Source organism: Ranitomeya variabilis, chromosome 7 (assembly GCF_051348905.1).
Source record: "Ranitomeya variabilis isolate aRanVar5 chromosome 7, aRanVar5.hap1, whole genome shotgun sequence".
Lineage (NCBI taxonomy): Eukaryota > Metazoa > Chordata > Amphibia > Anura > Dendrobatidae > Ranitomeya > Ranitomeya variabilis.
Window position 1 is genome coordinate 7,784,543 of NC_135238.1, and position 25,356 is coordinate 7,809,898.

Below are 25,356 nucleotides of genomic sequence, written 5' to 3' on the forward strand. Positions count from 1 at the left end.
TAACTACTATAATACTGCACCTATGTACAAGAATATAACTACTATAATACTGCTCCTATGTACAAGAATAAAACTACTATAATACTGCTCCTATGTACCAGAATATAACTACTATAATACTGCCCCATATACAAGAATATAACTACTATAATGCTGCTCCTATGTACAATAATATAACTACTATAATACTGCTCCTATGTACAAGAATATAACTACTATAATACTGCCCCTATGTACAAGAATATAACTACTATAATACTGCCCCTATGTACAAGAATATAACTACTATAATACTGCCCCCTATATACAAGAATATAACTACTATAATACTGCTCCTATGTACAAGAATATAACTACTATAATACTGCTCCTATATACAAGAATATAACTACTATAATACTGCTCCCTATGTACAAGAATATAACTACTATAATACTGCTCCTATATACAAGAATATAACTACTATAATACTGCTCCCTATGTACAAGAATATAACTACTATAATACTGCCCCTATGTACAAGAATATAACTACTATAATACTGCTCCCTATGTACAAGAATATACCTACTATAATACTGCTCCTATGTACAAGAATATAACTACTATAATACTGCTCCTATGTACAAGAATATAACTACTATAATACTGCCCCATATACAAGAATATAACTACTATAATACTGCACCTATGTACAAGAATATACCTACTATAATACTGCTCCTATGTACAAGAATAAAACTACTATAATACTGCTCCTATGTACAAGAATATAACTACTATAATACTGCCCCATATACAAGAATATAACTACTATAATACTGCTCCTATGTACAATAATATAACTACTATAATACTGCTCCTATGTACAAGAATATAACTACTATAATACTGCCCCTATGTACAAGAATATAACTACTATAATACTGCTCCCTATGTACAAGAATATAACTACTATAATACTGCTCCTATGTACAAGAATATAACTACTATAATACTGCTCCTATATACAAGAATATAACTACTATAATACTGCTCCCTATGTACAAGAATATAACTACTATAATACTGCCCCTATGTACAAGAATATAACTACTATAATACTGCTCCTATGTACAAGAATATAACTACTATAATACTGCTCCCTATGTACAAGAATATAACTACTATAATACTGCCCCATATACAAGAATATAACTACTATAATACTGCACCTATGTACAAGAATATACCTACTATAATACTGCTCCTATGTACAAGAATAAAACTACTATAATACTGCTCCTATGTACAAGAATATAACTACTATAATACTGCCCCATATACAAGAATATAACTACTATAATACTGCTCCTATGTACAATAATATAACTACTATAATACTGCTCCTATGTACAAGAATATAACTACTATAATACTGCCCCTATGTACAAGAATATAACTACTATAATACTGCTCCCTATGTACAAGAATATAACTACTATAATACTGCTCCTATGTACAAGAATATAACTACTATAATACTGCTCCTATGTACAAGAATATAACTACTATAATACTGCCCCTATGTACAAGAATATAACTACTATAATACTGCTCCCTATGTACAAGAATATAACTACTATAATACTGCCCCTATGTACAAGAATATAACTACTATAATACTGCTCCTATGTACAAGAATATAACTACTATAATACTGCCCCTATGTACAAGAATATAACTACTATAATACTGCTCCCTATGTACAAGAATATAACTACTATAATACTGCTCCTATGTACAAGAATATAACTACTATAATACTGCTCCTATGTACAAGAATATAACTACTATAATACTGCTCCTATGTACAAGAATATAACTACTATAATACTGCTCCTATATACAAGAATATAACTACTATAATACTGCTCCTATGTACAAGAATATAACTACTAAAATACTTCCCCTATGTACAAGAATATAACTACTATAATACTGCTCCTATATACAAGAATATCACTACTATAATACTGCTCCTATGTACAAGAATATAACTACTATAATACTGCTCCTATGTACAAGAATATAACTACTATAAAACTGCTCCTATGTTCAAGAATATAACTACTATAATACTGCCCCTATGTACAAGAATATAACTACTATAATACTGCTCCTATGTACAAGAATATAACTACTATAATACTGCTCCTATGTACAAGAATATAACTACTATAATACTGCTCCCTATGTACAAGAATGTAACTACTATAATACTGCTCCTATGTACAAGAATATAACTACTATAATACTGCCCCTATGTACAAGAATATAACTACTATAATACTGCTCCTATGTACAAGAATATAACTACTATAATACTGCCCCTATGTACAAGAATATAACTACTATAATACTGCCCCTATATATAAGAATATAACTACTATAATACTGCCCCTATGTACAAGAATATAACTACTATAATACTGCTCCTATGTACAAGAATATAACTACTATAATACTACCCCTATGTACAAGAATATAACTACTATAATACTGCTCCTATATACAAGAATATAACTGCTATAATACTGCCCCTATGTACAAGAATATAACTACTATAATACTACCCCTATGTACAAGAATATAACTACTATAATACTACCCCTATGTGTGTCTGTGTTGTATTTGGCAGTTTGTGTCCTCGCTGACTGTGGATTCTTGTGATCACATGACGTCTTCTTCCTCCGGTTATTTCACGTTCCCTTATCACCGTGTATGGGTGCGGCATGATATATTTCAGTATGACCTGCAGGCTCAGTCTCCTGGCACAGGATGATGCGGTATTACTCAGTTCATACTTTACATTTTCCTCGGTGTTATTACTGGATGTGGTCACTGATAATTATTTTACTATCACAAGAAAGAACAAGTGAAGTGAATGATCGTGGAAATGTCTCATAGAACGGGAACATGCGGCCGAAATCATCACACAGGACATTCAGTACTGGAAAACAGACTTATTGTGAGGCAAGGATTATCAGGGGGATCTGTGGATGATGCACTGTTATGGGGGATCTGTGGATGATGCACTGTTATGGGGGATCTGTCGATGATGCACTGTTATGGGGGATCTGTCGATGATGCACTGTTATGGGGGATCTGTCGATGATGCACTGTTATGGGGGATCTGTCGATGATGCACTGTTATGGGGGATCTGTGGATGATGCACTGTTATGGGGGATCTGTGGATGATGCACTGTTATGGGGGATCTGTGGATGGTGCACTGTTATGGGGGATCTGTGGATGGTGCACTGTTATGGGGGATCTGTGGATGATGCACTGTTATGGGGGATCTGTGGATGATGCACTGTTATGGGGATCTGTGGATGGTGCACTGTTATGGGGATCTGTCGATGATGCACTGTTATGGGGGATCTGTCGATGATGCACTGTTATGGGGATCTGTGGATGGTGCACTGTTATGGGGATCTGTCGATGATGCACTGTTATGGGGGATCTGTGGATGATGCACTGTTATGGGGGATCTGTGGATGATGCACTGTTATGGGGATCTGTGGATGGTGCACTGTTATGGGGGATCTGTGGATGATGCACTGTTATGGGGGATCTGTGGATGGTGCACTGTTATGGGGATCTGTCGATGATGCACTGTTATGGGGGATCTGTGGATGGTGCACTGTTATGGGGATCTGTCGATGATGCACTGTTATGGGGGATCTGTCGATGATGCACTGTTATGGGGATCTGTCGATGACACACTGTTATGGGGGATCTGTCGATGATGCACTGTTATGGGGGATCTGTCGATGATGCACTGTTATGGGGATCTGTGGATGGTGCACTGTTATGGGGATCTGTCGATGATGCACTGTTATGGGGGATCTGTGGATGATGCACTGTTATGGGGGATCTGTGGATGATGCACTGTTATGGGGATCTGTGGATGGTGCACTGTTATGGGGGATCTGTGGATGATGCACTGTTATGGGGGATCTGTGGATGGTGCACTGTTATGGGGATCTGTCGATGATGCACTGTTATGGGGGATCTGTGGATGGTGCACTGTTATGGGGATCTGTCGATGATGCACTGTTATGGGGGATCTGTGGATGATGCACTGTTATGGGGATCTGTCGATGACACACTGTTATGGGGGAACTGTGGATGATGCACTGTTATGGGGGATCTGTGGATGATGCACTGTTATGGGGGATCTGTGGATGGTGCACTGTTATGGGGATCTGTCGATGATGCACTGTTATGGGGGATCTGTGGATGGTGCACTGTTATGGGGATCTGTCGATGATGCACTGTTATGGGGGATCTGTGGATGATGCACTGTTATGGGGGATCTGTGGATGATGCACTGTTATGGGGGATCTGTGGATGGTGCACTGTTATGGGGATCTGTCGATGATGCACTGTTATGGGGGATCTGTGGGTGACGCACACTTACAGCACATATAAACCCTTATACATCTGATATTAGTTTTTCTGATCTGTATACAACTGTAGGTCTGGACTCACCTTGTGTAGATGGACAAACGCCAAAAGTCCCTGCAGGTGGGAAATAAAGGGTTAAATTAATATTTATCCTCCTGCAAGGTTACAGTATCCAAGATGTAAGGGACGGCGACAAAGACTCCACATGAAGAGAGATAATTAGATATAAATAGAAGATAGATAGATGATAGAGAGACAGATAATAGATAGGTAATAGATACTTAATGGAACAAAATTAGAAGCAGCGCGCCATAGAACAAGTATCGCGGAGCCATTTATTAGCCTCTGTGGCGACGTTTCCATCCTACGTGTGGAGCTTTCTCAAAGAACTCAAAGCGGCCAGTGCGGAGTATGGAGGTAACCGAACAGGGAAAGGATAAAGCAGCAAATTACAGAATCCCCAGAATACAACAGTGACGGGATCCATAACACACGGCGGGACCAGGGGAGAGGGCAGAAGGACAGACAGATAGATACATAATAGATAGATAATAGATACATACATAGATACATAAATGATAGATAGATAGATAGATAGATAGATAGATAGATAGATAGATGGATCGGGTGTGGGGTCGGGTCGCTCACCCAGCAGGATCAGGCTCAGGCTCCAGGCGGCTGGCGGGGAGGACATCCTCGGCTCCTGCTCTGCGCTCGCGGACCACTACGGATGATCTTCCGCCGGTCTCGGGGGAATGTGGGGTAACCAGTTTCTGCCCTGAATGCACATTTCCAGCAGATAGATGACGGAGCACCTCGCCCTGCGGTCTCCGGAACGAGCCCCACGGATCAGTATTGTCGCCCTGTGACGCGATCACCCCCCGTAACCTGAAGAGCCGGTTCCTGGAGAACATCCGCGGAGCTGACAATCAGATGTGACGTCTGTCCAGATACACGGAGCTATTAATAGGCGCAGCGCACTGACTCCGCTGGGACCGCCCGCACCCTCAGCCTTTATTTTACCATTCCTTCTTAAACCCTCTGTGCTGCTGAAAATGTACGGAAAATAATTCCATGTCCTCATCGCTCTTTTCAGGACAGATCTGGTAGAGCTGGGAACCCGGACATTTAGGATCCGAGGGCAGGTGCTGAGCTTCCCTGCAGCGCCCCCCAGGAGGAACGAAGCCAAGGCATCACCGGTGTAATGCGCGGACGTGCCGGGACCCCACAGAGGGAGGCTCCGTATAGTCACTGACCACTGCAGCTCAATCATGGGGGTCTACAGGGACCCCAACTGAAAAAGGAAATACTGGGTGATTACAATTAGGTTTTTACTAGTGATGAGCGAGTACTCGTTGCTCGGGGGTCCGAGTATTTTTTAATGCTCGGAGATTTAGTTTTCGTCACCTCAGCAGCATGATTTACAGCTATTAGCCAGCCTGATTACATATAGGGATTCCCTAGCAACCAGGAAACCCCCACATGTACTCAGCCTGGCTAGTAGCTGTAAATCATTCAGCTGTGACGAAAACTAAATCTCCGAACACTAAAAAATACTCGGACCCCCGAGCAACGAGTACTCGCTCACTAGTTTTTACATCAGACTAGGCCACTAAGTGGCGGTGTAATTACGGCAATAGATATAGGACAGGCGTGGGGCTCAGACACTGCACAGCACAAGCAGCAGACACCATTGGTGTCTCTGCACAGGGGCCCAAGAGATAAGGGGCCACTACCGCCTCCAAAGCTGCTGAAACTGTGCATTATGATGAGATATTGTACTGCACAGGGGCCATGAAGTGCTCTGCACAGGGGCCTCTCCTGAGTGCTCCGCACAGGGGCCTCTCCTGAGTGCTCCGCACAGGGGCCTCTCCTGAGTGCTCCGCACAGGGGCCTCTCCTGAGTGCTCCGCACAGGGGCCTCTTCTGAGTGCTCTGCACAGGGGCCTCTCCTGAGTGCTCTGCACAGGGGCCTCTCCTGAGTGCTCTGCACAGGGGCCTCTTCTGAGCCATCTGCACAGGGGCCTCCCCTGAGCGCTCCGCACAGGGGCCTCTTCTGAGCGCTCTGCACAGGGGCCTCTTCTGAGCGCTCCGCACAGGGGCCTCTTCTGAGCCATCTGCACAGGGGCCTCTCCTGAGTGCTCCGCACAGGGGCCTCTTCTGAGTGCTCCGCACAGGGGCCTCTCCTGAGTGCTCCGCACAGGGGCCTCTCCTGAGCGCTCTGCACAGGGGCCTCTCCTGAGTGCTCTGCACAGGGGCCTCTTCTGAGCGCTCCGCACAGGGGCCTCTTCTGAGCCATCTGCACAGGGGCCTCTCCTGAGTGCTCCGCACAGGGGCCTCTTCTGAGTGCTCCGCACAGGGGCCTCTCCTGAGTGCTCCGCACAGGGGCCTCTTCTGAGTGCTCTGCACAGGGGCCTCTTCTGAGCCATCTGCACAGGGGCCTCCCCTGAGTGCTCCGCACAGGGGCCTCTTCTGAGTGCTCTGCACAGGGGCCTCTTCTGAGCCATCTGCACAGGGGCCTCCCCTGAGCGCTCCGCACAGGGGCCTCTTCTGAGCGCTCTGCACAGGGGCCTCTCCTGAGCGCTCTGCACAGGGGCCTCTCCTGAGCCGTCTGCACAGGGGCCTCTTTTGAGCCGTCTGCACAGGGGCCTCTTCTGAGCCGTCTGCACAGGGGCCTCTTCAGGGGCCTCTTCTGTCTGTGCCGGACTTAGAACAATATGATCCCTTCATAAAGAGGCTTTCTATACACTTACGTTACGCCTCTACATGCAGCAGAAATGTGATTGGCCGGTGTAGATTTGGGCAGAGATTTCTGACATATAGGATATTTTCTGTAGGCCACGCCCATTATATTAAGCCCCTCCCACTGTGAACTAGTTTGCCAAAACCAGAGTAAAAGATGCTATCAGTCGCAGATTTTGGTTGAGAACAGACGCAGAAATGTCCGCTCTTCCTTCTGACACCAGTATAGTGGGGAGAATGGGGGACAGGAGCCCCTGAGCTGGTGACTGAGCTCCCACCTGGGGCGGTATATGGGGGGTATCAGGAGCCGACCCCTCCTCACACAGGGGCCACACCGCTCTTTATGGGGGTCTCCGATATTTCCACCAGCAATTAAAGGTAAAATCCGCACAAACCTAAATCTCCTGGAGCAGCGGAGCTCACACAGCAGTGACCTGAGGAGCCGCTGAGATCCCGGCATGCCCCGGCGGTGAGGGCGGACCGCGGAGGAGACTGACACCGGGGGACGAAGGGTTAAGCAGAAAGTAACAGAGAGCAGCTGTGGATACAATGTATCAGTCAGGAGATACAATGAAAGCCCCGCCCCCTGTCCCAGCCTCCACCAATCACAGCGCCGGGGGGCGGAGCCAGGACACTTTCACTTTCTATTCCTGCTTCCTGCAAACCGAGGAGAGAGAGAAAGAGAAGAGACAGGTACAAGCACGGCGGTATACGGGGGGATACGGCGGTATACGGGGGATATGGGGTGATATGGGGTACTAACGGGGGGAAACGGGGTGAGTATAAAGGGGGCTACAGGGACAGGTACAAGCAGGGCGGTATACGGGGGATACGGAGAGGTACAAGCAGGGCGGTATACGGGGGGATACGGGGTGATATGGGGTACTAACGGGGGGACACGGGGTGAGTATAAAGGGGGCTACAGGGACAGGTACAAGCACGGCGGGATACGGGGGGATACGGGGGGGATATGGGGTACTAACGGGGGAATACGGCGGGATACGGGGGACTAACGGGGGGATACGGGGTGAGTATAAAGGGGGCTACAGGGACAGGTGCAAGCACGGGGGGATACGGGGTACTAACTTGGGATATGGCGTGAGTATAAAGGGGGCTACAGGGAGAGGTACAAACACGGGGCACTAACGGGGATATGAGGTGAGTATAACGGGGGGCTACAGGGTACTAATGGGGGAAAACGGGGTGAGAATAACATGGGGGATACAAGGTACTAACGGGGATACAGAGGGCAGTATAATGAGGGCATACGGGGGGGTGTATGGATACGGGGGGTGTATGGATACGGGGGGTGTATGATACGGGGGAGTGTATGATACGGGGGGTGTATGATACGGGGGGGTGTATGATACGGGGGGTGTATGGATACGGGGGGTGTATGGATACGGGGGGTGTATGATACGGGGGAGTGTATGATACGGGGGGGTGTATGGATACGGGGGGTGTATGGATACGGGGGGTGTATGATACGGGGGGTGTATGATACGGGGGGTGTATGATACGGGGGGTGTATGGATACGGGGGGTGTATGATACAGGGGGTGTATGATACAGGGGGTGTATGATACGGGGGGTTACGGTGTTTGGATTTAGCAGGAAGTTATGGAGCATCACTAACCTACAGAATAGGATGTAACTCGTGCACCAATGACACCAAGCCCAGGTGCAGCCCCTGCCGCAGACCCCTCACCACCCCCAATATCATATACACTACCACAATGCCCCCTCTGGCCGCGGCTCCATCATCGTAATGTGCATATAGTTATGGTTGTGGTTATCCTCCATTAGCGCAGTACTCGCTATCAGTGACTGGTCCGCAGTCCGCACTATGAGCACCTAAGCAGAGCACCACGTGAAGCCCCCACAGTCTAATAGATAATGACTAGATATCCGTCAGATCTGTCATTGCACAATCCACTAACATAATAGATCACTGCCCCCTTTGTTGCCTTTCATGTGGAATGCATTGTCCAGCTTTGTATGAAGCTAATAATTTCAATAACCGACGTTGGGTCCCCCCTAGTTTTGATAACCAGCTAAGGTAAAGCCGGCAGGGATAGTCCATAGATATTGGCCCCTTCCCAGCCTAATAAGAGCAGTCCGCAGCCGCCCCAGAAGTGGAGCATCATGTGAGATGTGTCCGTCGTGGCACTTCACCCGACTCTTCCTGATTGCCCTGGTGCAGTGACAATGGGGGTAACGGGTCTTGGGGTTGATGACGGTTGTGAATTGTCCAAAAACAAAGCTGACATCAAGCCCTGCTGCTAGTAATGGAGAGAAAAAACCAACAAAAATGTGACGTGTGCACACAGCCTAAAGGAATGGCCCAGGCATTGCCTTCCTGCACCTGACACGCATTTCGCCCCTTGGAAGAAGCCACGGCGAAACGTTCTTCAGGTGCTTGAAAGTAATGCACACTGCGTCCTGCTGATTTTATGCCGAGATGATTTTTCAGACCCCTTTCTGCTGTTCTTGACTCCTCCACCTTCGTGTACCCGCTCTCCGCTGTGTTGTTCCTCTTCTTGGTCGTCATTGGTGCAGGATTTCCATCCTTTCTACCTTCTCTGGGATTATTCCTGTTGAGGTCGCCTCTGTTATCCTGTATATTGTGTGTTTAGCTGTAATAATAAATCCTTATCTTTATACAGTTCTGCTCTTGTTTGTAGCTTTTCTGATGATACGGAACATGTACAATGTATCGATATAACTGGGCATTCAGGGGGTCTACAGTGTATGGATATAATGGGGGGGGATGTACAGTGTATGGCTATAATGGGGGGTGTACAGTGTATGGCTATAATGGGGGGTGTACAGTGTATGGCTATAATGGGGGGTGTACAGTGTATGGCTATAATGGGGGGTGTACAGTGTATGGATATAATGGGGGGTGTACAGTGTATGGATATAATGGGGGGTGTACAGTGTATGGATATAATGGGGGGGTGTACAGTGTATGGATATAATGGGGGGTGTACAGTGTATGGCTATAATGGGGGGGTGTACAGTGTATGGATATAATGGGGGGGGTGTACAGTGTATGGCTATAATGGGGGGTGTACAGTGTATGGATATAATGGGGGGTGTACAGTGTATGGATATAATGGGGGGTGTACAGTGTATGGATATAATGGGGGGGTGTACAGTGTATGGATATAATGGGGGGGTGTACAGTGTATGGATATAATGGGGGGTACAGTGTATGGATATAATGGGGGGTGTACAGTGTATGATATAATGGGGGTGTACAGTGTATGGATATAATGGGGGGTGTACAGTGTATGGATATAATGGGGGGTGTACAGTGTATGGATATAATGGGGGGGTGTACAGTGTATGGATATAATGGGGGGGTGTACAGTGTATGGATATAATGGGGGGGGTGTACAGTGTATGGCTATAATGGGGGTGTACAGTGTATGGATATAATGGGGGGGTGTACAGTGTATGGATATAATGGGGGGGTGTACAGTGTATGGATATAATGGGGGGTGTACAGTGTATGGCTATAATGGGGGGGTGTACAGTGTATGGATATAGCGGAGATACAGTAGTGTATGGACCTAATATAGATATTGGGGTGATGGCATGTATACACTGTGCAGTCATGGCCTGTGGCTGTTGATCTTCCTGTTCTCCTTTTTCTGCGCGGTGTCAGTAGCTCAGGGGTTAACTCCGTCAGGGCGTTTCCATGTCTGATGTGTTTGCTTTTTCTCATCCTACCTATTTCAGTCACTGACCTCTGTCCCGCAGGCTCCGTAGATATCGGGGCGCCCTGCACTCACCACATGGGAAGCAGCCGCTCTAAGCCGTAAGTCATCCCTTACTTTTCACATCGTGTTTATAGTCTTTGGATCATTTTATTCCAGGGTCATGTGACCAGTTATCACATATTGTCGTCCATGTTTGTACTTTCCCCTGCATCTTGTGATCTGTGCTCCGTCACAGCTTTGATGTTACTGTTTTCGGCTGCTTTGCTTGTACTTTACTCCCTGTTTTCACATAATTTATCGTGTTGAGACTTGTAACTTTCCTTTTCTTCCCCCCTGATATCTCTGTGAATTAGGGCGACCATGCCAAATGAAGGGTCTGCACATTTCTCCAAACTAAAAGACGATATCACATGCTCCATTTGTCTCCATGAGATCCATGACCCGGTATCTATCACCTGCGGTCACACTTTTTGTAAACCCTGCATCTCTTCCTACTGGTCCACGCCACAACCCTTTGGGTATCGCTGTCCAGAATGCAGGAAAGTCTGCCCGAGAGATCAGCTCATACCTGCCTACCGCCTGCAGCAACTGGTGTCAAAGGTTCAGCTGGTTGTCAAAGAAGAACAGTCCAAACTGGTAGGTGAAAGTAAGAAAGAAAGTTGCACGGTCTGTAGCATGTGTGCCCTTCTATACCTTAATGATAAGCGCTGAAGTAATAATGGTTATAGCTTGTACAAAGTCTACACATTGATGAGATTTACAGCACAGTTAACTTGTGTTAACCTATCATAACGCAAATAAGAGTATTATGTGGCTTATTAATAAACTCTAGGGACCGCCATGGGTATTTCAACCATGCCACTGTTCAGACAATGAGTTGGTTGCAATACCTGAAAATTCACACTAATGGTTTAGCTAGCTGTCAAAAAATAACAATCCAAACTAGTAGGTAAAAGTGAGTTTTCTCTATCCCCATGATGGCACCACGGAGAGAGGGGTCCGCCCCCAGGGACAGGAAACCTACAGGTGAAAAAAGGGCGTACCTCTCTCCCACATCAGTTGGTTTCCTGTCCCTGACGGGGAACCTACAGCACGTACCTGAAGGATTCTTCGTGGGATTCCAGGGGCTGGTCCAGTCGATTTCTTGATAGGGGGCGCCCTGTCACGGCTGGATTGAGCGGTTTTCTCCCCCTTTTTTTTCCCTTCCCTGAAGCACCACCACAGGGGTCGGCGGGCCTCATGGGTGAGTGAGGGGGGAAGGCAGTGAAAGGAAGCAAGTCTGCCTTCCTCAAAAAAAAAAAAAAAAAAAAAGGGGGTAGGAAGGAGCGGGTGACGGCGGCCGCCAAAAGAGCTCTATACCACCGCATGGAAGTAGCGGCGGCTACCTTTCCATAAGCCCATGCAAGATCGGGGCTGCAATGCCCGAACCATGACCGGACGATGTGGGCAGAACACCGGCGTCATTATCGGCAGAGCCGTTACCGCCGAAGTGTAGGCGCCGACAGAGCGCTAGTACGCGCGCGCCGGCGTCCCAGCGCATATCTTTCCCCATGTGAGGCCGGCCATCCAGGGAACCGGAAGTGGGGCGGGCGCATGCGCAGACCACCACTTCTGGTATCGCCGGCACAAATACAATAAAAGAACGCCAGCAAACAGAAAAGTGTGGCAAATTCAAACTCCAAGTGCACCAGACAGTGCGGAGGCCACTATGAGCGAAAACGAGCAGCAGGTTATGCAGGAAGCTGTCCAGCAATCTCCTGAGCAGGCACAAGTGCAGCGGCGTCTGCACTTACAGCAGCAGCGCAAAGGAAACTTTTCCTCTGTACAGCGCAGCAGCAGCGGACGATCAGAGTCTCAACGCAGTCGAGGATCTGCAAAAACCGCACGGCCAGTGACGATTCCAGCGGATACAGTCCCCAGGCCTGAGACGGTATCTCTGATCCACAGGGGGTGAGTGATCTACGTGAAAGTGCTGAGTTTAATATGGGGTTACTCTTTTTTATTCTAGGGTAAAAAATGTACAAGCAAAACTAAGCACAAGGAATGTGCCATATGTTCAGATGAGCTGCCTTCCTCTTGGGAGAAGAGATTATGCAGCGGTTGTATAAAAAAGACGATTCAGGAGGAAACCCCATCATTTGCCTCAGAATTAAAATCATTAATAAAAAGCCAGGTGGAAAGTGCCATTAAAAATATTAAAACCACAAAGAAAAAACATAAAAAAAGACCGGAGTTCCCTGAGTCTAGTGCGGACGAGTCAGAAAGCGAGTTATCTGACTCAAATGATTCGTCAGCCTCTGACACCTCTTCAGTATCCTCTGAGGGGGGACGCAGTTGCTTCCCTATCGAGGAAACAGACGCTTTGGTAAAAGCGGTCAGAGCAACAATGGGGCTAGTAGATGAGCGACCTAAAAGAACAGCGCAGGACATAATGTTCAGCGGTCTGGAACAAAAAAGGAAAAGAGCATTTCCAGTAAATGAGAAAATTCACTCGCTAATCAAAAGAGAATGGAAAAAGCCAGACAAAAAAGCTCTCCTGACCCCCAAAAGAAAATACCCGTTTGATGACCCAGCCTGCTCGTCCTGGAGTAAGGCACCAAAATTAGATGTGGCCATAGCAAAGGCCTCAAAAAAGTTTGCCCTACCTTTTGAGGACATGGGTACCTTAAAAGACCCGATGGACAAAAAAGCCGAGGGTTTCCTAAAAAATTCCTGGGAAGCGGCAGGAGGCGGGCTTAAACCAGCTGTCGCGGCCACCTGCACAGCTCGCGCGCTAATGGTGTGGCTCGAACACTTGGATTCCCAATTAAAAGAAAAAGTCTCAAGAGACACAATTCAAAAATCAGTGTCCGTAATGAAAGGTGCAGCAGCTTTTCTGGCGGATGCATCTGTAGATTCGGCCAGACTAGCAGCCAGGGCTGCCGCCTTCTCGAACGCCGCAAGACGTGCCCTGTGGCTAAAATGTTGGCCAGGGGACCTTCAGACAAAAACAAGACTGTGTTCAATACCCTGTGAGGGTGAATTCTTGTTCGGCGCAACGCTAGATGACATCCTCGAGAAAGCCGAGGACAAGAAAAAGTCTTTCCCTGGTTTCCCCAACCAATCTTACAGACGTTCCTTTCGGAATAAAAAATTTATGCGGAGAAAACCTCCGAAAGGGAACAAAGAAACATGGGAGGAAAAAAGAAATAAAACCAGAGGGTTCCTATTCAACAAACCTACTCCCGACAACAAAAAAACTCAATGAAGGTGTCCACCAGGTTGGCGGAAGACTGAAAAGGTTTCTTCCAGCCTGGGAAAAAAATTCAAGCAGTCCCTGGATACTAGGCATAGTACGAGAAGGGCTCAAGCTAAAGTTCCGCATTCCCCCCAACAACCTCTTCATGGTGACACCACAGAGACAGTCTCAAGAACAGTCGGCTCTTCAGGAAGAAATTCTAGGCCTAGTCCAGAAGGAGGTCCTACAGGAAGTCCCTCACCAGGAAAGAGGCATGGGCTTCTATTCTCCCCTCTTCCTCCGAAAGAAGCCAGATGGATCATACAGGACGATAATAAATCTCAAAAAGTTAAACAGTTTTCTCGAGATCCCACACTTCAAAATGGAGACAATAAAATCTTGCGTAAAAATACTCTTTCCCAGGTGTTTCATGACGGTTCTAGATCTACGAGATGCATACTATCATGTACCGATCCACAAGGATCATCAAAAGTACCTCCGGCTAGCAGCGAATATCCAGGGGGAGGTGAAACATTATCAGTTTCGGGCCCTCCCATTTGGGTTAGCTGTCGCACCCCGGGTATTCACGAAACTAATGTCGGAAGTGATGGCTCATATACGAGAACAGAATATCCTGATAGTTCCCTACCTGGACGACCTCCTTGTAGCAGGGACATCATTCCATCACTGCAAACAGCAGTTGGATTTGGTTATGACTTCTCTGTCAAGTCTAGGTTGGCTGCTGAACCTTACCAAATCCAAAGTAGTCCCATCGCAGGTACAGGAGTACTTGGGGATAGTCCTCGACTCAACCACACAAATGTGTTATCTTCCTCAGGGGAAGATTCAAAAAATGACACAGGCAGCAGTACAGTTGTCAGCATCCCCGGTCACCACGCTCAGGAAAGCCATGTCCCTGCTGGGCTCCATGACATCCTGTATCCCGGCCGTGCAGTGGGCACAGTGCCATTCCCGGGACTTACAATGGGAAACTTTAAGTTCAAGCCTGTGTCTGGGAGGAAATTTAGACGGGCAGTTAAGCATATCACCAACTACGATACACTCCCCACAGTGGTGGGCGGACCCGATAAATCTTACCAGGGGGGTCCCCTGGTCACTACCGACAGAAAAAATCCTAACGACGGATGCAAGCCCCTGGGGGTGGGGTGCTCATATAGACGGTCAGGTGACACAAGGGAACTGGAGCAAAAATCAAGAACTAACCTCATCAAATATGAAAGAACTGCTAGCGGTAAAACTCGCCCTAATACACTTTCTAAAAATCATCCGCTCCCACCACGTAAAAATCTTCTCGGACAATCAGGTAGTGGTAGCATACCTAAACCACCAAGGGGGCACCAGGTCACAAACACTGATGGAAGAAACTCGATCCATCTTTTACATTGCAGAACACAATCTGAAGTCCCTGACGGCCCTTTACATAAAGGGTTCAGAAAACCAGACCGCAGACTTCCTCAGCAGAACACGCTTGAAACAGGGGGAGTGGGAGCTGAAACAGTCGGTATTCAACCAAATAGTGAAGCGTTGGGGAGAGCCAGAAATAGACCTATTCGCGGACTATCAGAACCGGAAAGTGAGGAAGTTCTGCTCAATCGACCCCCGGGGAGGGCCAGTAGCTCTGGACGCTCTTACAGTCCCCTGGAACTATCGCCTCTCCTACGCGTTCCCTCCAATATCCCTCATTCCCCTAGTCTTGAGGAAAATTCGGGAGGAGGGGGCAACAGTGATAATCATAGCTCCATTCTGGCCTCGCAGAATATGGTTTTCTTGGCTGAGAAAGATGTCCTTAGACAGCCCGTGGGTTCTACCAGACACGCAAAATCTATTATCCCAGGGCCCAGTGTGTCACCCCAATGTAAAAAGCCTACATATGACAGCTTGGCTTTTGAAAGGAAGCTATTAAGTAGCAAAGGGTTTTCATCCAATCTAGTGTCCACATTACTACAGAGTAGGAAACCCGTAACCACCAAAATATATGGCAAAGTGTGGAAGAAATTCATGTCTGTATCGGGAGCTGACCCAGGGGGGGAAATCCCAATAGATAAAATTCTCGAATTCCTGCAAAAGGGTTTGGAAAAAGGGCTAGCTACAAGTACTCTAAAGGTTCAGGTAGCAGCCTTGGGAGCGCTGTATAATTACGATCTAGCCAGAAACCGATGGATCGTGAGATTCATCAAAGCCTCGGGTAGATCAAGACCGGTTCCTTTGCATAATGCCCCTCCATGGGATCTAAACCTTGTTCTAAATGCACTAACCAAATCTCCTTTTGAGCCCTTGGCAGACGCACCCCTAAAGATTCTATCTTTAAAAACAACACTCTTAGTGGCCCTAACCTCAGCCCGTCGCGTTAGTGACATACAAGCATTGTCCGCGGGCCCTCCCTTCACTCAAATTCTCGAGGACAGAGTCATTCTAAAAACAGACCCGGCTTACCTCCCAAAAGTCGCGTCTCAATTTCACAGGACACAAGAGGTCTCCCTGCCCTCATTCTGTCCCAACCCCAAGAATGAGGGAGAAAAAACACTACATACCCTTGATGTTAGGAGGTGCCTACTCCAATACTTGTCAGCCACTAGGGAGTGCAGGAAGGATAGGGCTCTGTTTGTCTGCTTCCAGGGTCCGCGGAAGGGACAGAAAGCGTCAAAAGCTACGCTAGCGAGGTGGATAAGAGATGCCATCGCCCTATCCTACTCTTCCAGCGGGGCGGCCATCCCGGAGAATATAAAAGCGCACTCGACCAGAGCAGTGGCATCATCCTGGGCGGAAAGAGCGGGCGCTTCAATACAACAGATATGTAGAGCGGCCACTTGGTCTTCCCAGTCTACATTTTTCAAACACTACCGCTTAGACTTGACCTCCTCTGATCTCACCTTTGGTCGAAGGGTTCTAGAGGCATTGGTCCCTCCCTAAAAAAATTACAATCTATGTAAATCTCTCCGTGGTGCCATCATGGGGATAGAGAAAATCGTAGTTACTTACCGATAACGGTATTTCTCTGATCCCATGATGGCACCCGTATATTCCCTCCCTTTTCACACACAGGTGTGCACATAATAATAATGTTGATAATTAGTTTAGTCACGGTGCCTCTGTTAAGTTAAAATTGTTAAGCTTAATTGTGTAAATGTTAAGTTGCAGCTGAAGTTCTGTATAAGGCTCTGTAAACCAACTGATGCGGGAGAGAGGTACGCCCTTTTTTCAGCTGTAGGTTTCCTGTCCCTGGGGGCGGACCCCTCTCTCCGTGGTGCCATCATGGGATCAGAGAAATACCGTTATCGGTAAGTAACTACGATTTTTAGATCCTCTAAAGTGCTAATAATTTATTGCCAAATACAGAGAAACACTTGGTTATGTCTGGTACAAAGTCCACATGTTCATAAAGATTTATGGCACAGACCTTTATTATGGCCCCATTCCTTTGTTGTATCATTTGGATTATTAGAGAATAGTAGGGAACGCCATGGGTACTTGGGCCATGCCAGTCTTCAGTTAATACCACCGGTGACAATGTTTTAGATGGAAGTTCATTTGATATGATGGAGGGGGAGCCTGTGGTTCATCACAGATGGCAGACCATTAGGCATTCCTTTGTCTACTTCATAGCTATGAGATGCAATGATCTGCTTTTCTCCATAATTATTGAATATGACTAATGTCCTCCTAGGCTCCTCCACGTGCCGTCCAGCTGGTCTATACCGATGCAAGCAACAAAATGGGGCTGGATGAATCTGTTCTTGATGGATGCTTTTTGGACAGTAAGATCTCAGGTTACCCCCTGTGTCTTATCTGTGTGATCGGAGAGAAGAGAAGAGGAAAGTCCAGCCTGATGAACTATATTCTGAGAGCACTTTACAGCCTGGTGAGTAATCATAACCTGCAAGATAAAGGGCAAAATCCAATGTCACAAGGGACCAAATGGGATCATATCATCACCCCTCAAGTCAAGAGTTAGGGGGGCCTCATGCTTGTATCTGCTCCAACCCAAAGTTACCATTGTAATGTAGGAGTTCTGCACATGCTTACGCTGGGATGGGGGCTTGCATTTAGAGATCTGTTATTGATGGAGATCCATCCTTGCTATTGAGAAAATAGTTTCAAAATGATTTGATAAATTTTGCTTTTTTTCTGTGTAGGAGAAGGGGCAGCCGATCAGCCTAGGGGAACAGGAGGAGCCCCTGCATGGTTTCGAGTGGCGATCCGGGACAGACAGTATCACTAAAGGGATATGGTTGTGGAATAGACCCTTTATCCTAGAGAGGAACGGCGAAAAGGTAAAGGACACAATGTATGCCTCTCATCAGGTCTGTCCTCGTACTCTTTATTGTGAGCCGCCGGTAGCATCAATACTAACGATTATCGCTTCCATCTTGGATCTCTGTAAATAATGGATGAATGTCAGATCTTATTGTAGCGACCCCATCATATCTCATTTACAGAAGCACTTTCACAGCCGACGCCATAGTCCTTGGTAATGACATTACCCTTCTTTCTCCTCTGTACAGATGGCCGTGTTTGTCCTGGACACAGAGGGTTCAATGGACATCGAAAGTGATAGGGAGACCTGTGTGAAGCTCTCCGCCTTGTCCATGCTCCTCAGCTCCTACCTGGTATGTGAGGTCTTCGAGGAGCCCTAAATATACATGCCCACTCACCTCTTTACTCCATCAAACCTTGCTATTTCGGGGGGTGGAATACACATGTATGACTGCAATATACATTTTTGTTTTGGCACTAATTGTTGGTAATCAAACCACATAAAAGGTAAATGAGTGGCTGCGCTATGCAGTTTGTATAGACCCCCTAGGTATTGATGTAGCCCTCCGTCCATGTCAGGATTGCTATATTTGTGTGACTCACTCTCTCTAGTGGGGGTTGATGTAATTTCGTGTAACGTCTAATGCAGCTGGATGTGACGTCTTGGTGCTGGATGGTGGAGGGTGATAGGACGTCCATCCTCTTCATGAACATCTTCTGATGTAACGTTTGTTTGTGTCCTCAGATCTTCAACATTAATGCAAGCTTGAAAACAACCGAGCTGGATTATCTGGAGGTACGGAAGTCAAGGACATCTCTTCAAACATCCTTTGTGTTATTCTCCTTGACGTCAGTCCTTGAATGTATCATGGACCATCGTTACATTGTCTCACTACAATGTATCAGTGGAATGAAGTTGCTTCTGCCCATGTAACCTTGAGTTTCATTTCTACGGTGATGGACTGGATCGATTGAGATGTATTTTTCTCTTTTCAGATGTATCTCCATGTGTCGGAGCTCACAGGTGAATCCTTCTGTCTACAATATCTACAGGTGATCTCCTCTATGCGTCGTACTCTCCACTCATTCTTACCGATCCTCCAGGGAAAGTTTTGCAGGATCTCTAGAATGCAGCTTTTTGATAGTGTTCATTCCTGACATCTTGATGACATAATTGGTCTGATGTCGAAGTCTGCAGCTTCTTCCCAGCAACCTTCAGGCTATTTCCCAAAATCATGACCACAACTTATTGGAACCTTACTGTAGCTGTCATTTCTGGTCGAGCTTGTGGCATCTCCTATGTTTGCTCTGGTGATGTGTAGATGAAGGACCACTGCTAAGGTCAGCCATTGTGAGGTTGGGTACTTGTCCTCTGCAACAGACCCCCAGTAACAAGCAATGGAAACCAGAGGAGTCGCCATGCCTGAAGATTAGGAGCAGAGCAGATACTTGGTGTCCCCATCATCCTTTGACATCCTGCATCTCCCAATGGTTGCATTTCTCCATTTTTGATGTCTTCTACATTTTAGCACCTGAATATTCTGGTTCGTGATTGGCATAACCCCGACGACTGTGGTCGAGACGCAGCGAAGTCCTACATGGAGCACGAGACGGAGGTACGACAGAGTTCTGATAGTAATCTAGGACTGTCCGGCTGTGGTGGCAACAACAGGTCCAACATTTGTGTCGACTTGCAGATTATCACGATTTCCAAAAGGTTTTTTATTGTTCATGGTCACCAATTGTTGAAGATGTTTTTGCTGCTGCCTTTAACAAACTGCGCCGGTCTGTATTTGGGTTCTTTTTCACCAAACGTTGGTCAAAACTCGGGGTGCTACAAGTCTCCAACACATGACTGCGAGAATAAAGTCTTGGGTGGGTTTTGGCCATCCCAGGAGGTGTACGAACCTGACACTGGAGATGGAAAGTTGCACTTTGTGTTGTTGTAGAAGCTGCGGAAGAGCGCGACATACCGCCGTGTGCTGGAGACTCTGCGCAGTCCGTCCGCGAGCGGCTTCCTCCTGCCTCACCCGGGGAAAACATTCCTGAGATCCAGTGAAGGGCGGCTATCAGGTAAGACACGAGTTAGAGGGACTGTCCTCTACAGACCGATCACACGGAGCCATGAGGGAAACATCAATGGAAACATTGCTCCACCATTATATGGGCACCATCCAATGTTACATTTCCCCTCCATCCGTCACGCACCGCTCGCCCCAAATTACTGCAAGCCTGGGGGGTAATAGATGCCGGGACTGCTCCCACCCATTAATATCCGGTAGGATATACCTGTATATTCCAGTGTGATGATTATTGGGTCTCTTCACAGACATGGACGATGATTTCAGGAGCCACCTGACCACATTCATCTCCAACCTCGTGGACGAAGTTTGGCTCCACCGTAAAACCGATGTCCATGGAGAGAGGATCACGTGCGGCCAGCTGGGCCGAATGCTGAAGGTTGGGCATGAAATGTTAATAAGTGTTCTGCTGGCGATTCTTGGGTCGGTAGATGGTGTTTTCTGCTACTAAAGGGCGCCCGCACTATGGACCTGACGGCATGGAGTCTCCTCGCACATCATGTCTTGTAAATTGATAAAACCCATTACGGTCAAGAAATGTGGTCCAAAATTCCCCCTTATCAACTAATGATGGCGTGGTGGGAGGAACCCTGACTTTTCTGTTACAAATCCATCTAAGGCTACTTTCACACTGGCGTTAACTGCAATCCGTCACAATGCGTCGTTTTGCAGAAAAAACGCATCCTGCAAAAGTGCTTGCAGGATGCGTTTTTTCTCCATTGACTAACATTAGCGACGCATTGCAACGGATTGCCACATGTCGCAACCGTCGTGAGACGGTTGCGCCGTGTTGTGGCGGTCCGCCGGGAGCAAAAAACATTACATGTAACGTTTTTTTGCTCCCGACGGTCCGCTTTTTCAGACCGCGCATGCGCGGCCGGAACTCCGCCCCCACCTCCCCGCACTTCCCCGCACCTCACAATGGGGCAGCGGATGCGCTGGAAAAATGCATCCGATGCCCCCGTTGTACGGCGGAGACAACGCTAGCGTCGGTGACCTCGGCCCGACGCACTGCAACGCTAGTGTGAAAGTAGCCTAAGAGGGGCATTACATGACTCAAGGGCTACATGTGGCATCAATATCCTTTTTACTGGATGCAAAAAGAGGAATAATATGAGCGACGGGTGTCAGGACTAAAGATTAGGTGAAGAGGAGGCTTTAATGCCGAGAGCAGACGGTGCAGCGAGGAGAAGACCCGGCCAGAATCTGAAAACCTGGAAAAGAAGGGATAGCGGCGTATTCTGGGCTCCCGGCACCCGGGCAAGGCACACATGGCACCCCTGGCTCAATGATAGCGCACATCTTAGACAATGTTAATGCCGCCCCCTCCTCCCCCACAATTATAAAAAACCTCTACTCTCATCCAAGTAACCGAGTCCTCTTCTCCCCGCACACAGCGAGATATCACGGGCAATAAAGGACTAAAAGTGATTAAGAAGAAAATGCATAATATTGATGCGGAGTCCAATTTATTAAATCTACGATTATTGAACCTGTACAGAAAGAAACGGAGACAGAAAAACGAGAAACAGAATGAGTTGTTTTGGTCTCTGCATCTCCCTGAAAATAAAAATGAAAAGAAACAACAATCCTACCAGCTCCAAAATGTGAAGAATGGAAATGTCAGCGATGGGGGGAAAATGTAAACACTACGGTTTCCGAAAACGCTGACAAAATAGTTAATTTCCAAATCTTTTTTCATCACCTAAATAAAAGAATAAATTCTACAAGTTTGGAGTCACCGTGATCCTGCTGACATGGAGGATCGGGCAATCAGCTATGAAAGCGTAGAAACAAAACACAAACAAACTGAATTCTTTATTTTGTCTCCCGGACCAGCTCCATTCCGGCCATGTCTGAGTCCACTGATGCTCAGGTGACATTATGTCCACCTTCTCGGCTACTGTATGATATATATATATATATATATATATATATATATATATATCTTTTATTTTTATTTTTTTTATTTTTTGTTTACCCTTCTCTCTCCTGTGTTTATTTTTCAGGATTTCGTCAGTACTTTGCAGCAAGAAAACTTCAGCTTTGCTTCCCCTATAGAGGTAATGGTGCCATGTCCTATATTGTCCACTAGAGGCAGCGAGTTACAATCCACAAAATCAAAGTGACCCCTAATCTGCATGATTCGTGGCCGTCCGGAGCCCGGCTCTCCCTGGGGCCCGGCTCTCCCTGGGGCCCGGCTCTCCCTGGGGCCCGGCTCTCCCTGGGGCCCGGCTCTCTGGTGTGCAGTCCCAAGTCATTCACATACAGGAAACCCTCAGGATACATACAGTAATTCTGAAACATTCCAAGAAGCATCAGCTCCAGTCTGACACATAAGATGATTCCCCTCCATCTTCCCATGGCCGTATCGTTGATCCTCGGTTATGAGTTCTCACCCCCCGGTATCATACATACAGGATGGGATGAGTCTCCTCGTCTTCGGTCACCACATTAACTCCTCGTTCTCTTCCTCCAGATGTTCTATTCCCTTGAAAACCACAAAAACTTGAAGATCACGGTGAAAATTTTCCAGGATTTTGTTACAAATAAGGTAAGAGCTCTCGTCCCGGGGGGATACGTTCTGTATCCGGAGCTAGCGGGTATGGCGGCATGTTTCTAGATGAGCACCAGCCTCGTCCATCTCAGGCTGTGGACCATGGACTGTAACTTATCTTCTCGTGTCCTCCTCAGGCTCCCAGCTCGTCTTCTCCTATCAAGGTCCTGAAGGTCAGGCCCTCTAATATGAGGGAGGTGGTCAGCGAGGAGGCCTTGCGGCTCCTTCAGGAGTATGAGCAGAACCTGAGGGGCAGCAATGACACCGCAAGGAAAAATCTCATGTACGAGATGAAGGCTCTACTGGACCAAGAAGTGGAGAAATTCTGCTCCGAATACTCCAAGCGCTTCACAAAGTGCGCGGTGGGGATCGGGTGTGCGGTGGGTGGGGGGATCCTCACCTTGGCGGGAGGAATCGTGGGAGCAGCCGTGGCTGGAACAGTCCTGGCTACCGAGGCGGTCATAATCGGTGGGGCGGTCGGAGGGTCCGTCGGAGGGGCTATTGGGACAGGAGTTGGAGGAGGTGTGGGGGGGATTATTGGGCATATAGCGAAGAAGAAGGATCAGACGCCCGATGACCAAGGTAATATCAATGGTTCAACGCCTGAAGACACCCAAAAGCTGGTGCCCAAAGCGGAGTGAAGAGTGACCGCCATCATCAGACCCCAAAGAAGACATAAGCCCAAAAAGTGGCAACTACCATCAAGATTGTAGAGTGATGTCTTAATTAGATTTTCTGGACCGATGAGGCCATTTCATGTTATTTACTCTGGAGACCAAAGCAGATCTTCCGATAAGACTGAATAGGATGCACTGTGTATGTGTCCTCTAGGGGGCGCTGAACAGATAAGAGAAGTAACAGGACGCCCATCAGACTCATTCACTGGAGAAGTGATGAGCAAGGTCAGGGCCGGCGAGCGCCCACTCAGATGTTCCCATGTCTTCCATTCTCATTATTGGGGAGTGATCCTGCGCTGCTGCCACTTGTCCCCTATAGGGTGAGATTTTCTCAGGATTCCCAGACGTCTGGAACACATCCAGAATTGGCGGTCCGGGTACCGTGTAATTCCAGATATCGAGTCTGTGACTCCAAGAGATTTTCATTAATTTATTAAATTTACAGTAAATATAACTAAATATTAATAGAGGAAAGAATAAAATATATGGTTTATAGGTTGTTGACCATTTTGTATCAATTGAATGTTACAAACAAAAATATGTCGGACAATTTTTCTTAAAATTAAAATATTGTTTATTTTGTGTACTAATAAATTATATAATAAAAGTTTATACACGTTCTGATACAGAGCACCAAATCCTGTGTCTTATTCACTCAGTTACACATTGGCTTTTGTATCTCTATATGGCTCCTATATACGGAGATATACAAGATCCTGTCTACAGCCACCACTAGGGGGAGCTCCCTGTATACAGGGATACATGATAAGATCCTGTCTGCAGTCACCACTAGGGGGAGCTCCCTGTATACAGAGATACATGATAAGATCCTGTCTGCAGTCACCACTAGGGGGAGCTCCCTGTATACTGATATACATGATAAGATCCTGTCTGCAGCCACCACTAGGGGGAGCTCCCTGTATACTGATATACATGATAAGATCCTGTCTGCAGTCACCACTAGGGGGAGCTCCCTGTATACAGAGATACATGATAAGATCCTGTCTGCAGTCACCACTAGGGGGAGCTCCCTGTATACAGAGATATATGATAAGACTCTGTCTGCAGTCACCACTAGGGGGAGCTCCCTGTATACAGAGATACATGATAAGATCCTGTCTGCAGTCACCACTAGGGGGAGCTCCCTGTATACAGAGATACATGATAAGATCCTGTCTGCAGTCACCACTAGGGGGAGCTCCCTGTATACAGAGATACATGATAAGATCCTGTCTGCAGCCACCACTAGGGGGAGCTCCCTGTATACAGAGATACATAAGATCCTGCCTGTAGTCACCACTAGGGGGAGCTCCCTGTATACAGAGATACATGATAAGATCCTGTCTGCAGTCACCACTAGGGGGAGCTCCCTGTATACAGGGATACATGATAAGATTCTGTCTGTAGCCACCACTAGGGGGAGCTCCCTGTATACAGAGATACATAAGATCCTGTCTGCAGCCACCACTAGGGGGAGCTCCCTGTATACAGAGATACATGATAAGATCCTGTCTGCAGCCACCACTAGGGGGAGCTCCCTGTATACAGAAATACATGATAAGATCCTGTCTGCAGCCACCACTAGGGGGAGCTCCCTGTATATAGAGATACATGATAAGATCCTGTCT

At 47.0% G+C, this 25,356-nt stretch overlaps 2 protein-coding genes across 3 annotated transcripts in view; one reads left to right on the forward strand and one right to left on the reverse strand.

Annotated features, from left to right (window-relative positions):
- The window catches only part of LOC143785261 (uncharacterized), a 74,302-nt gene extending 68,897 nt beyond the window's left edge, over window positions 1–5,405 (reverse strand). Inside the window, exons 1-2 of the mRNA XM_077273995.1 lie at window positions 5,102–5,405; window positions 4,538–4,567 (exon numbers count right to left, since the gene is read on the reverse strand). Of these exons, the coding sequence (XP_077130110.1) occupies window positions 4,538–4,567; window positions 5,102–5,147 (76 nt within the window). The 5' untranslated portion in view covers window positions 5,148–5,405. The remainder of the gene's footprint in view (window positions 1–4,537; window positions 4,568–5,101) is intronic.
- A 2,182-nt stretch (window positions 5,406–7,587) lies between these two features.
- Window positions 7,588–24,358, forward strand: LOC143785138 (RING finger protein 112-like). 2 transcript variants are annotated; one of them, XM_077273821.1, is made up of 14 exons: window positions 7,588–7,887; window positions 10,941–11,019; window positions 11,275–11,557; window positions 17,824–18,018; window positions 18,293–18,430; window positions 18,662–18,766; window positions 19,159–19,209; window positions 19,410–19,466; window positions 19,943–20,029; window positions 20,363–20,486; window positions 20,743–20,873; window positions 22,504–22,557; window positions 22,974–23,048; window positions 23,189–24,358. In XM_077273821.1, exons 2-14 carry the CDS (start codon window positions 10,997–10,999, stop codon window positions 23,690–23,692), a joined length of 1,827 nt encoding a protein of 608 aa, XP_077129936.1. In that variant the 5' UTR covers window positions 7,588–7,887; window positions 10,941–10,996; the 3' UTR covers window positions 23,693–24,358. The 2 variants fall into 2 exon arrangements, with proteins under 2 accessions (XP_077129936.1, XP_077129935.1); XM_077273820.1 differs by lacking the exon at window positions 7,588–7,887 and adding an exon at window positions 8,045–8,066.
- Window positions 24,359–25,356: the final 998 nt, after the last annotated feature.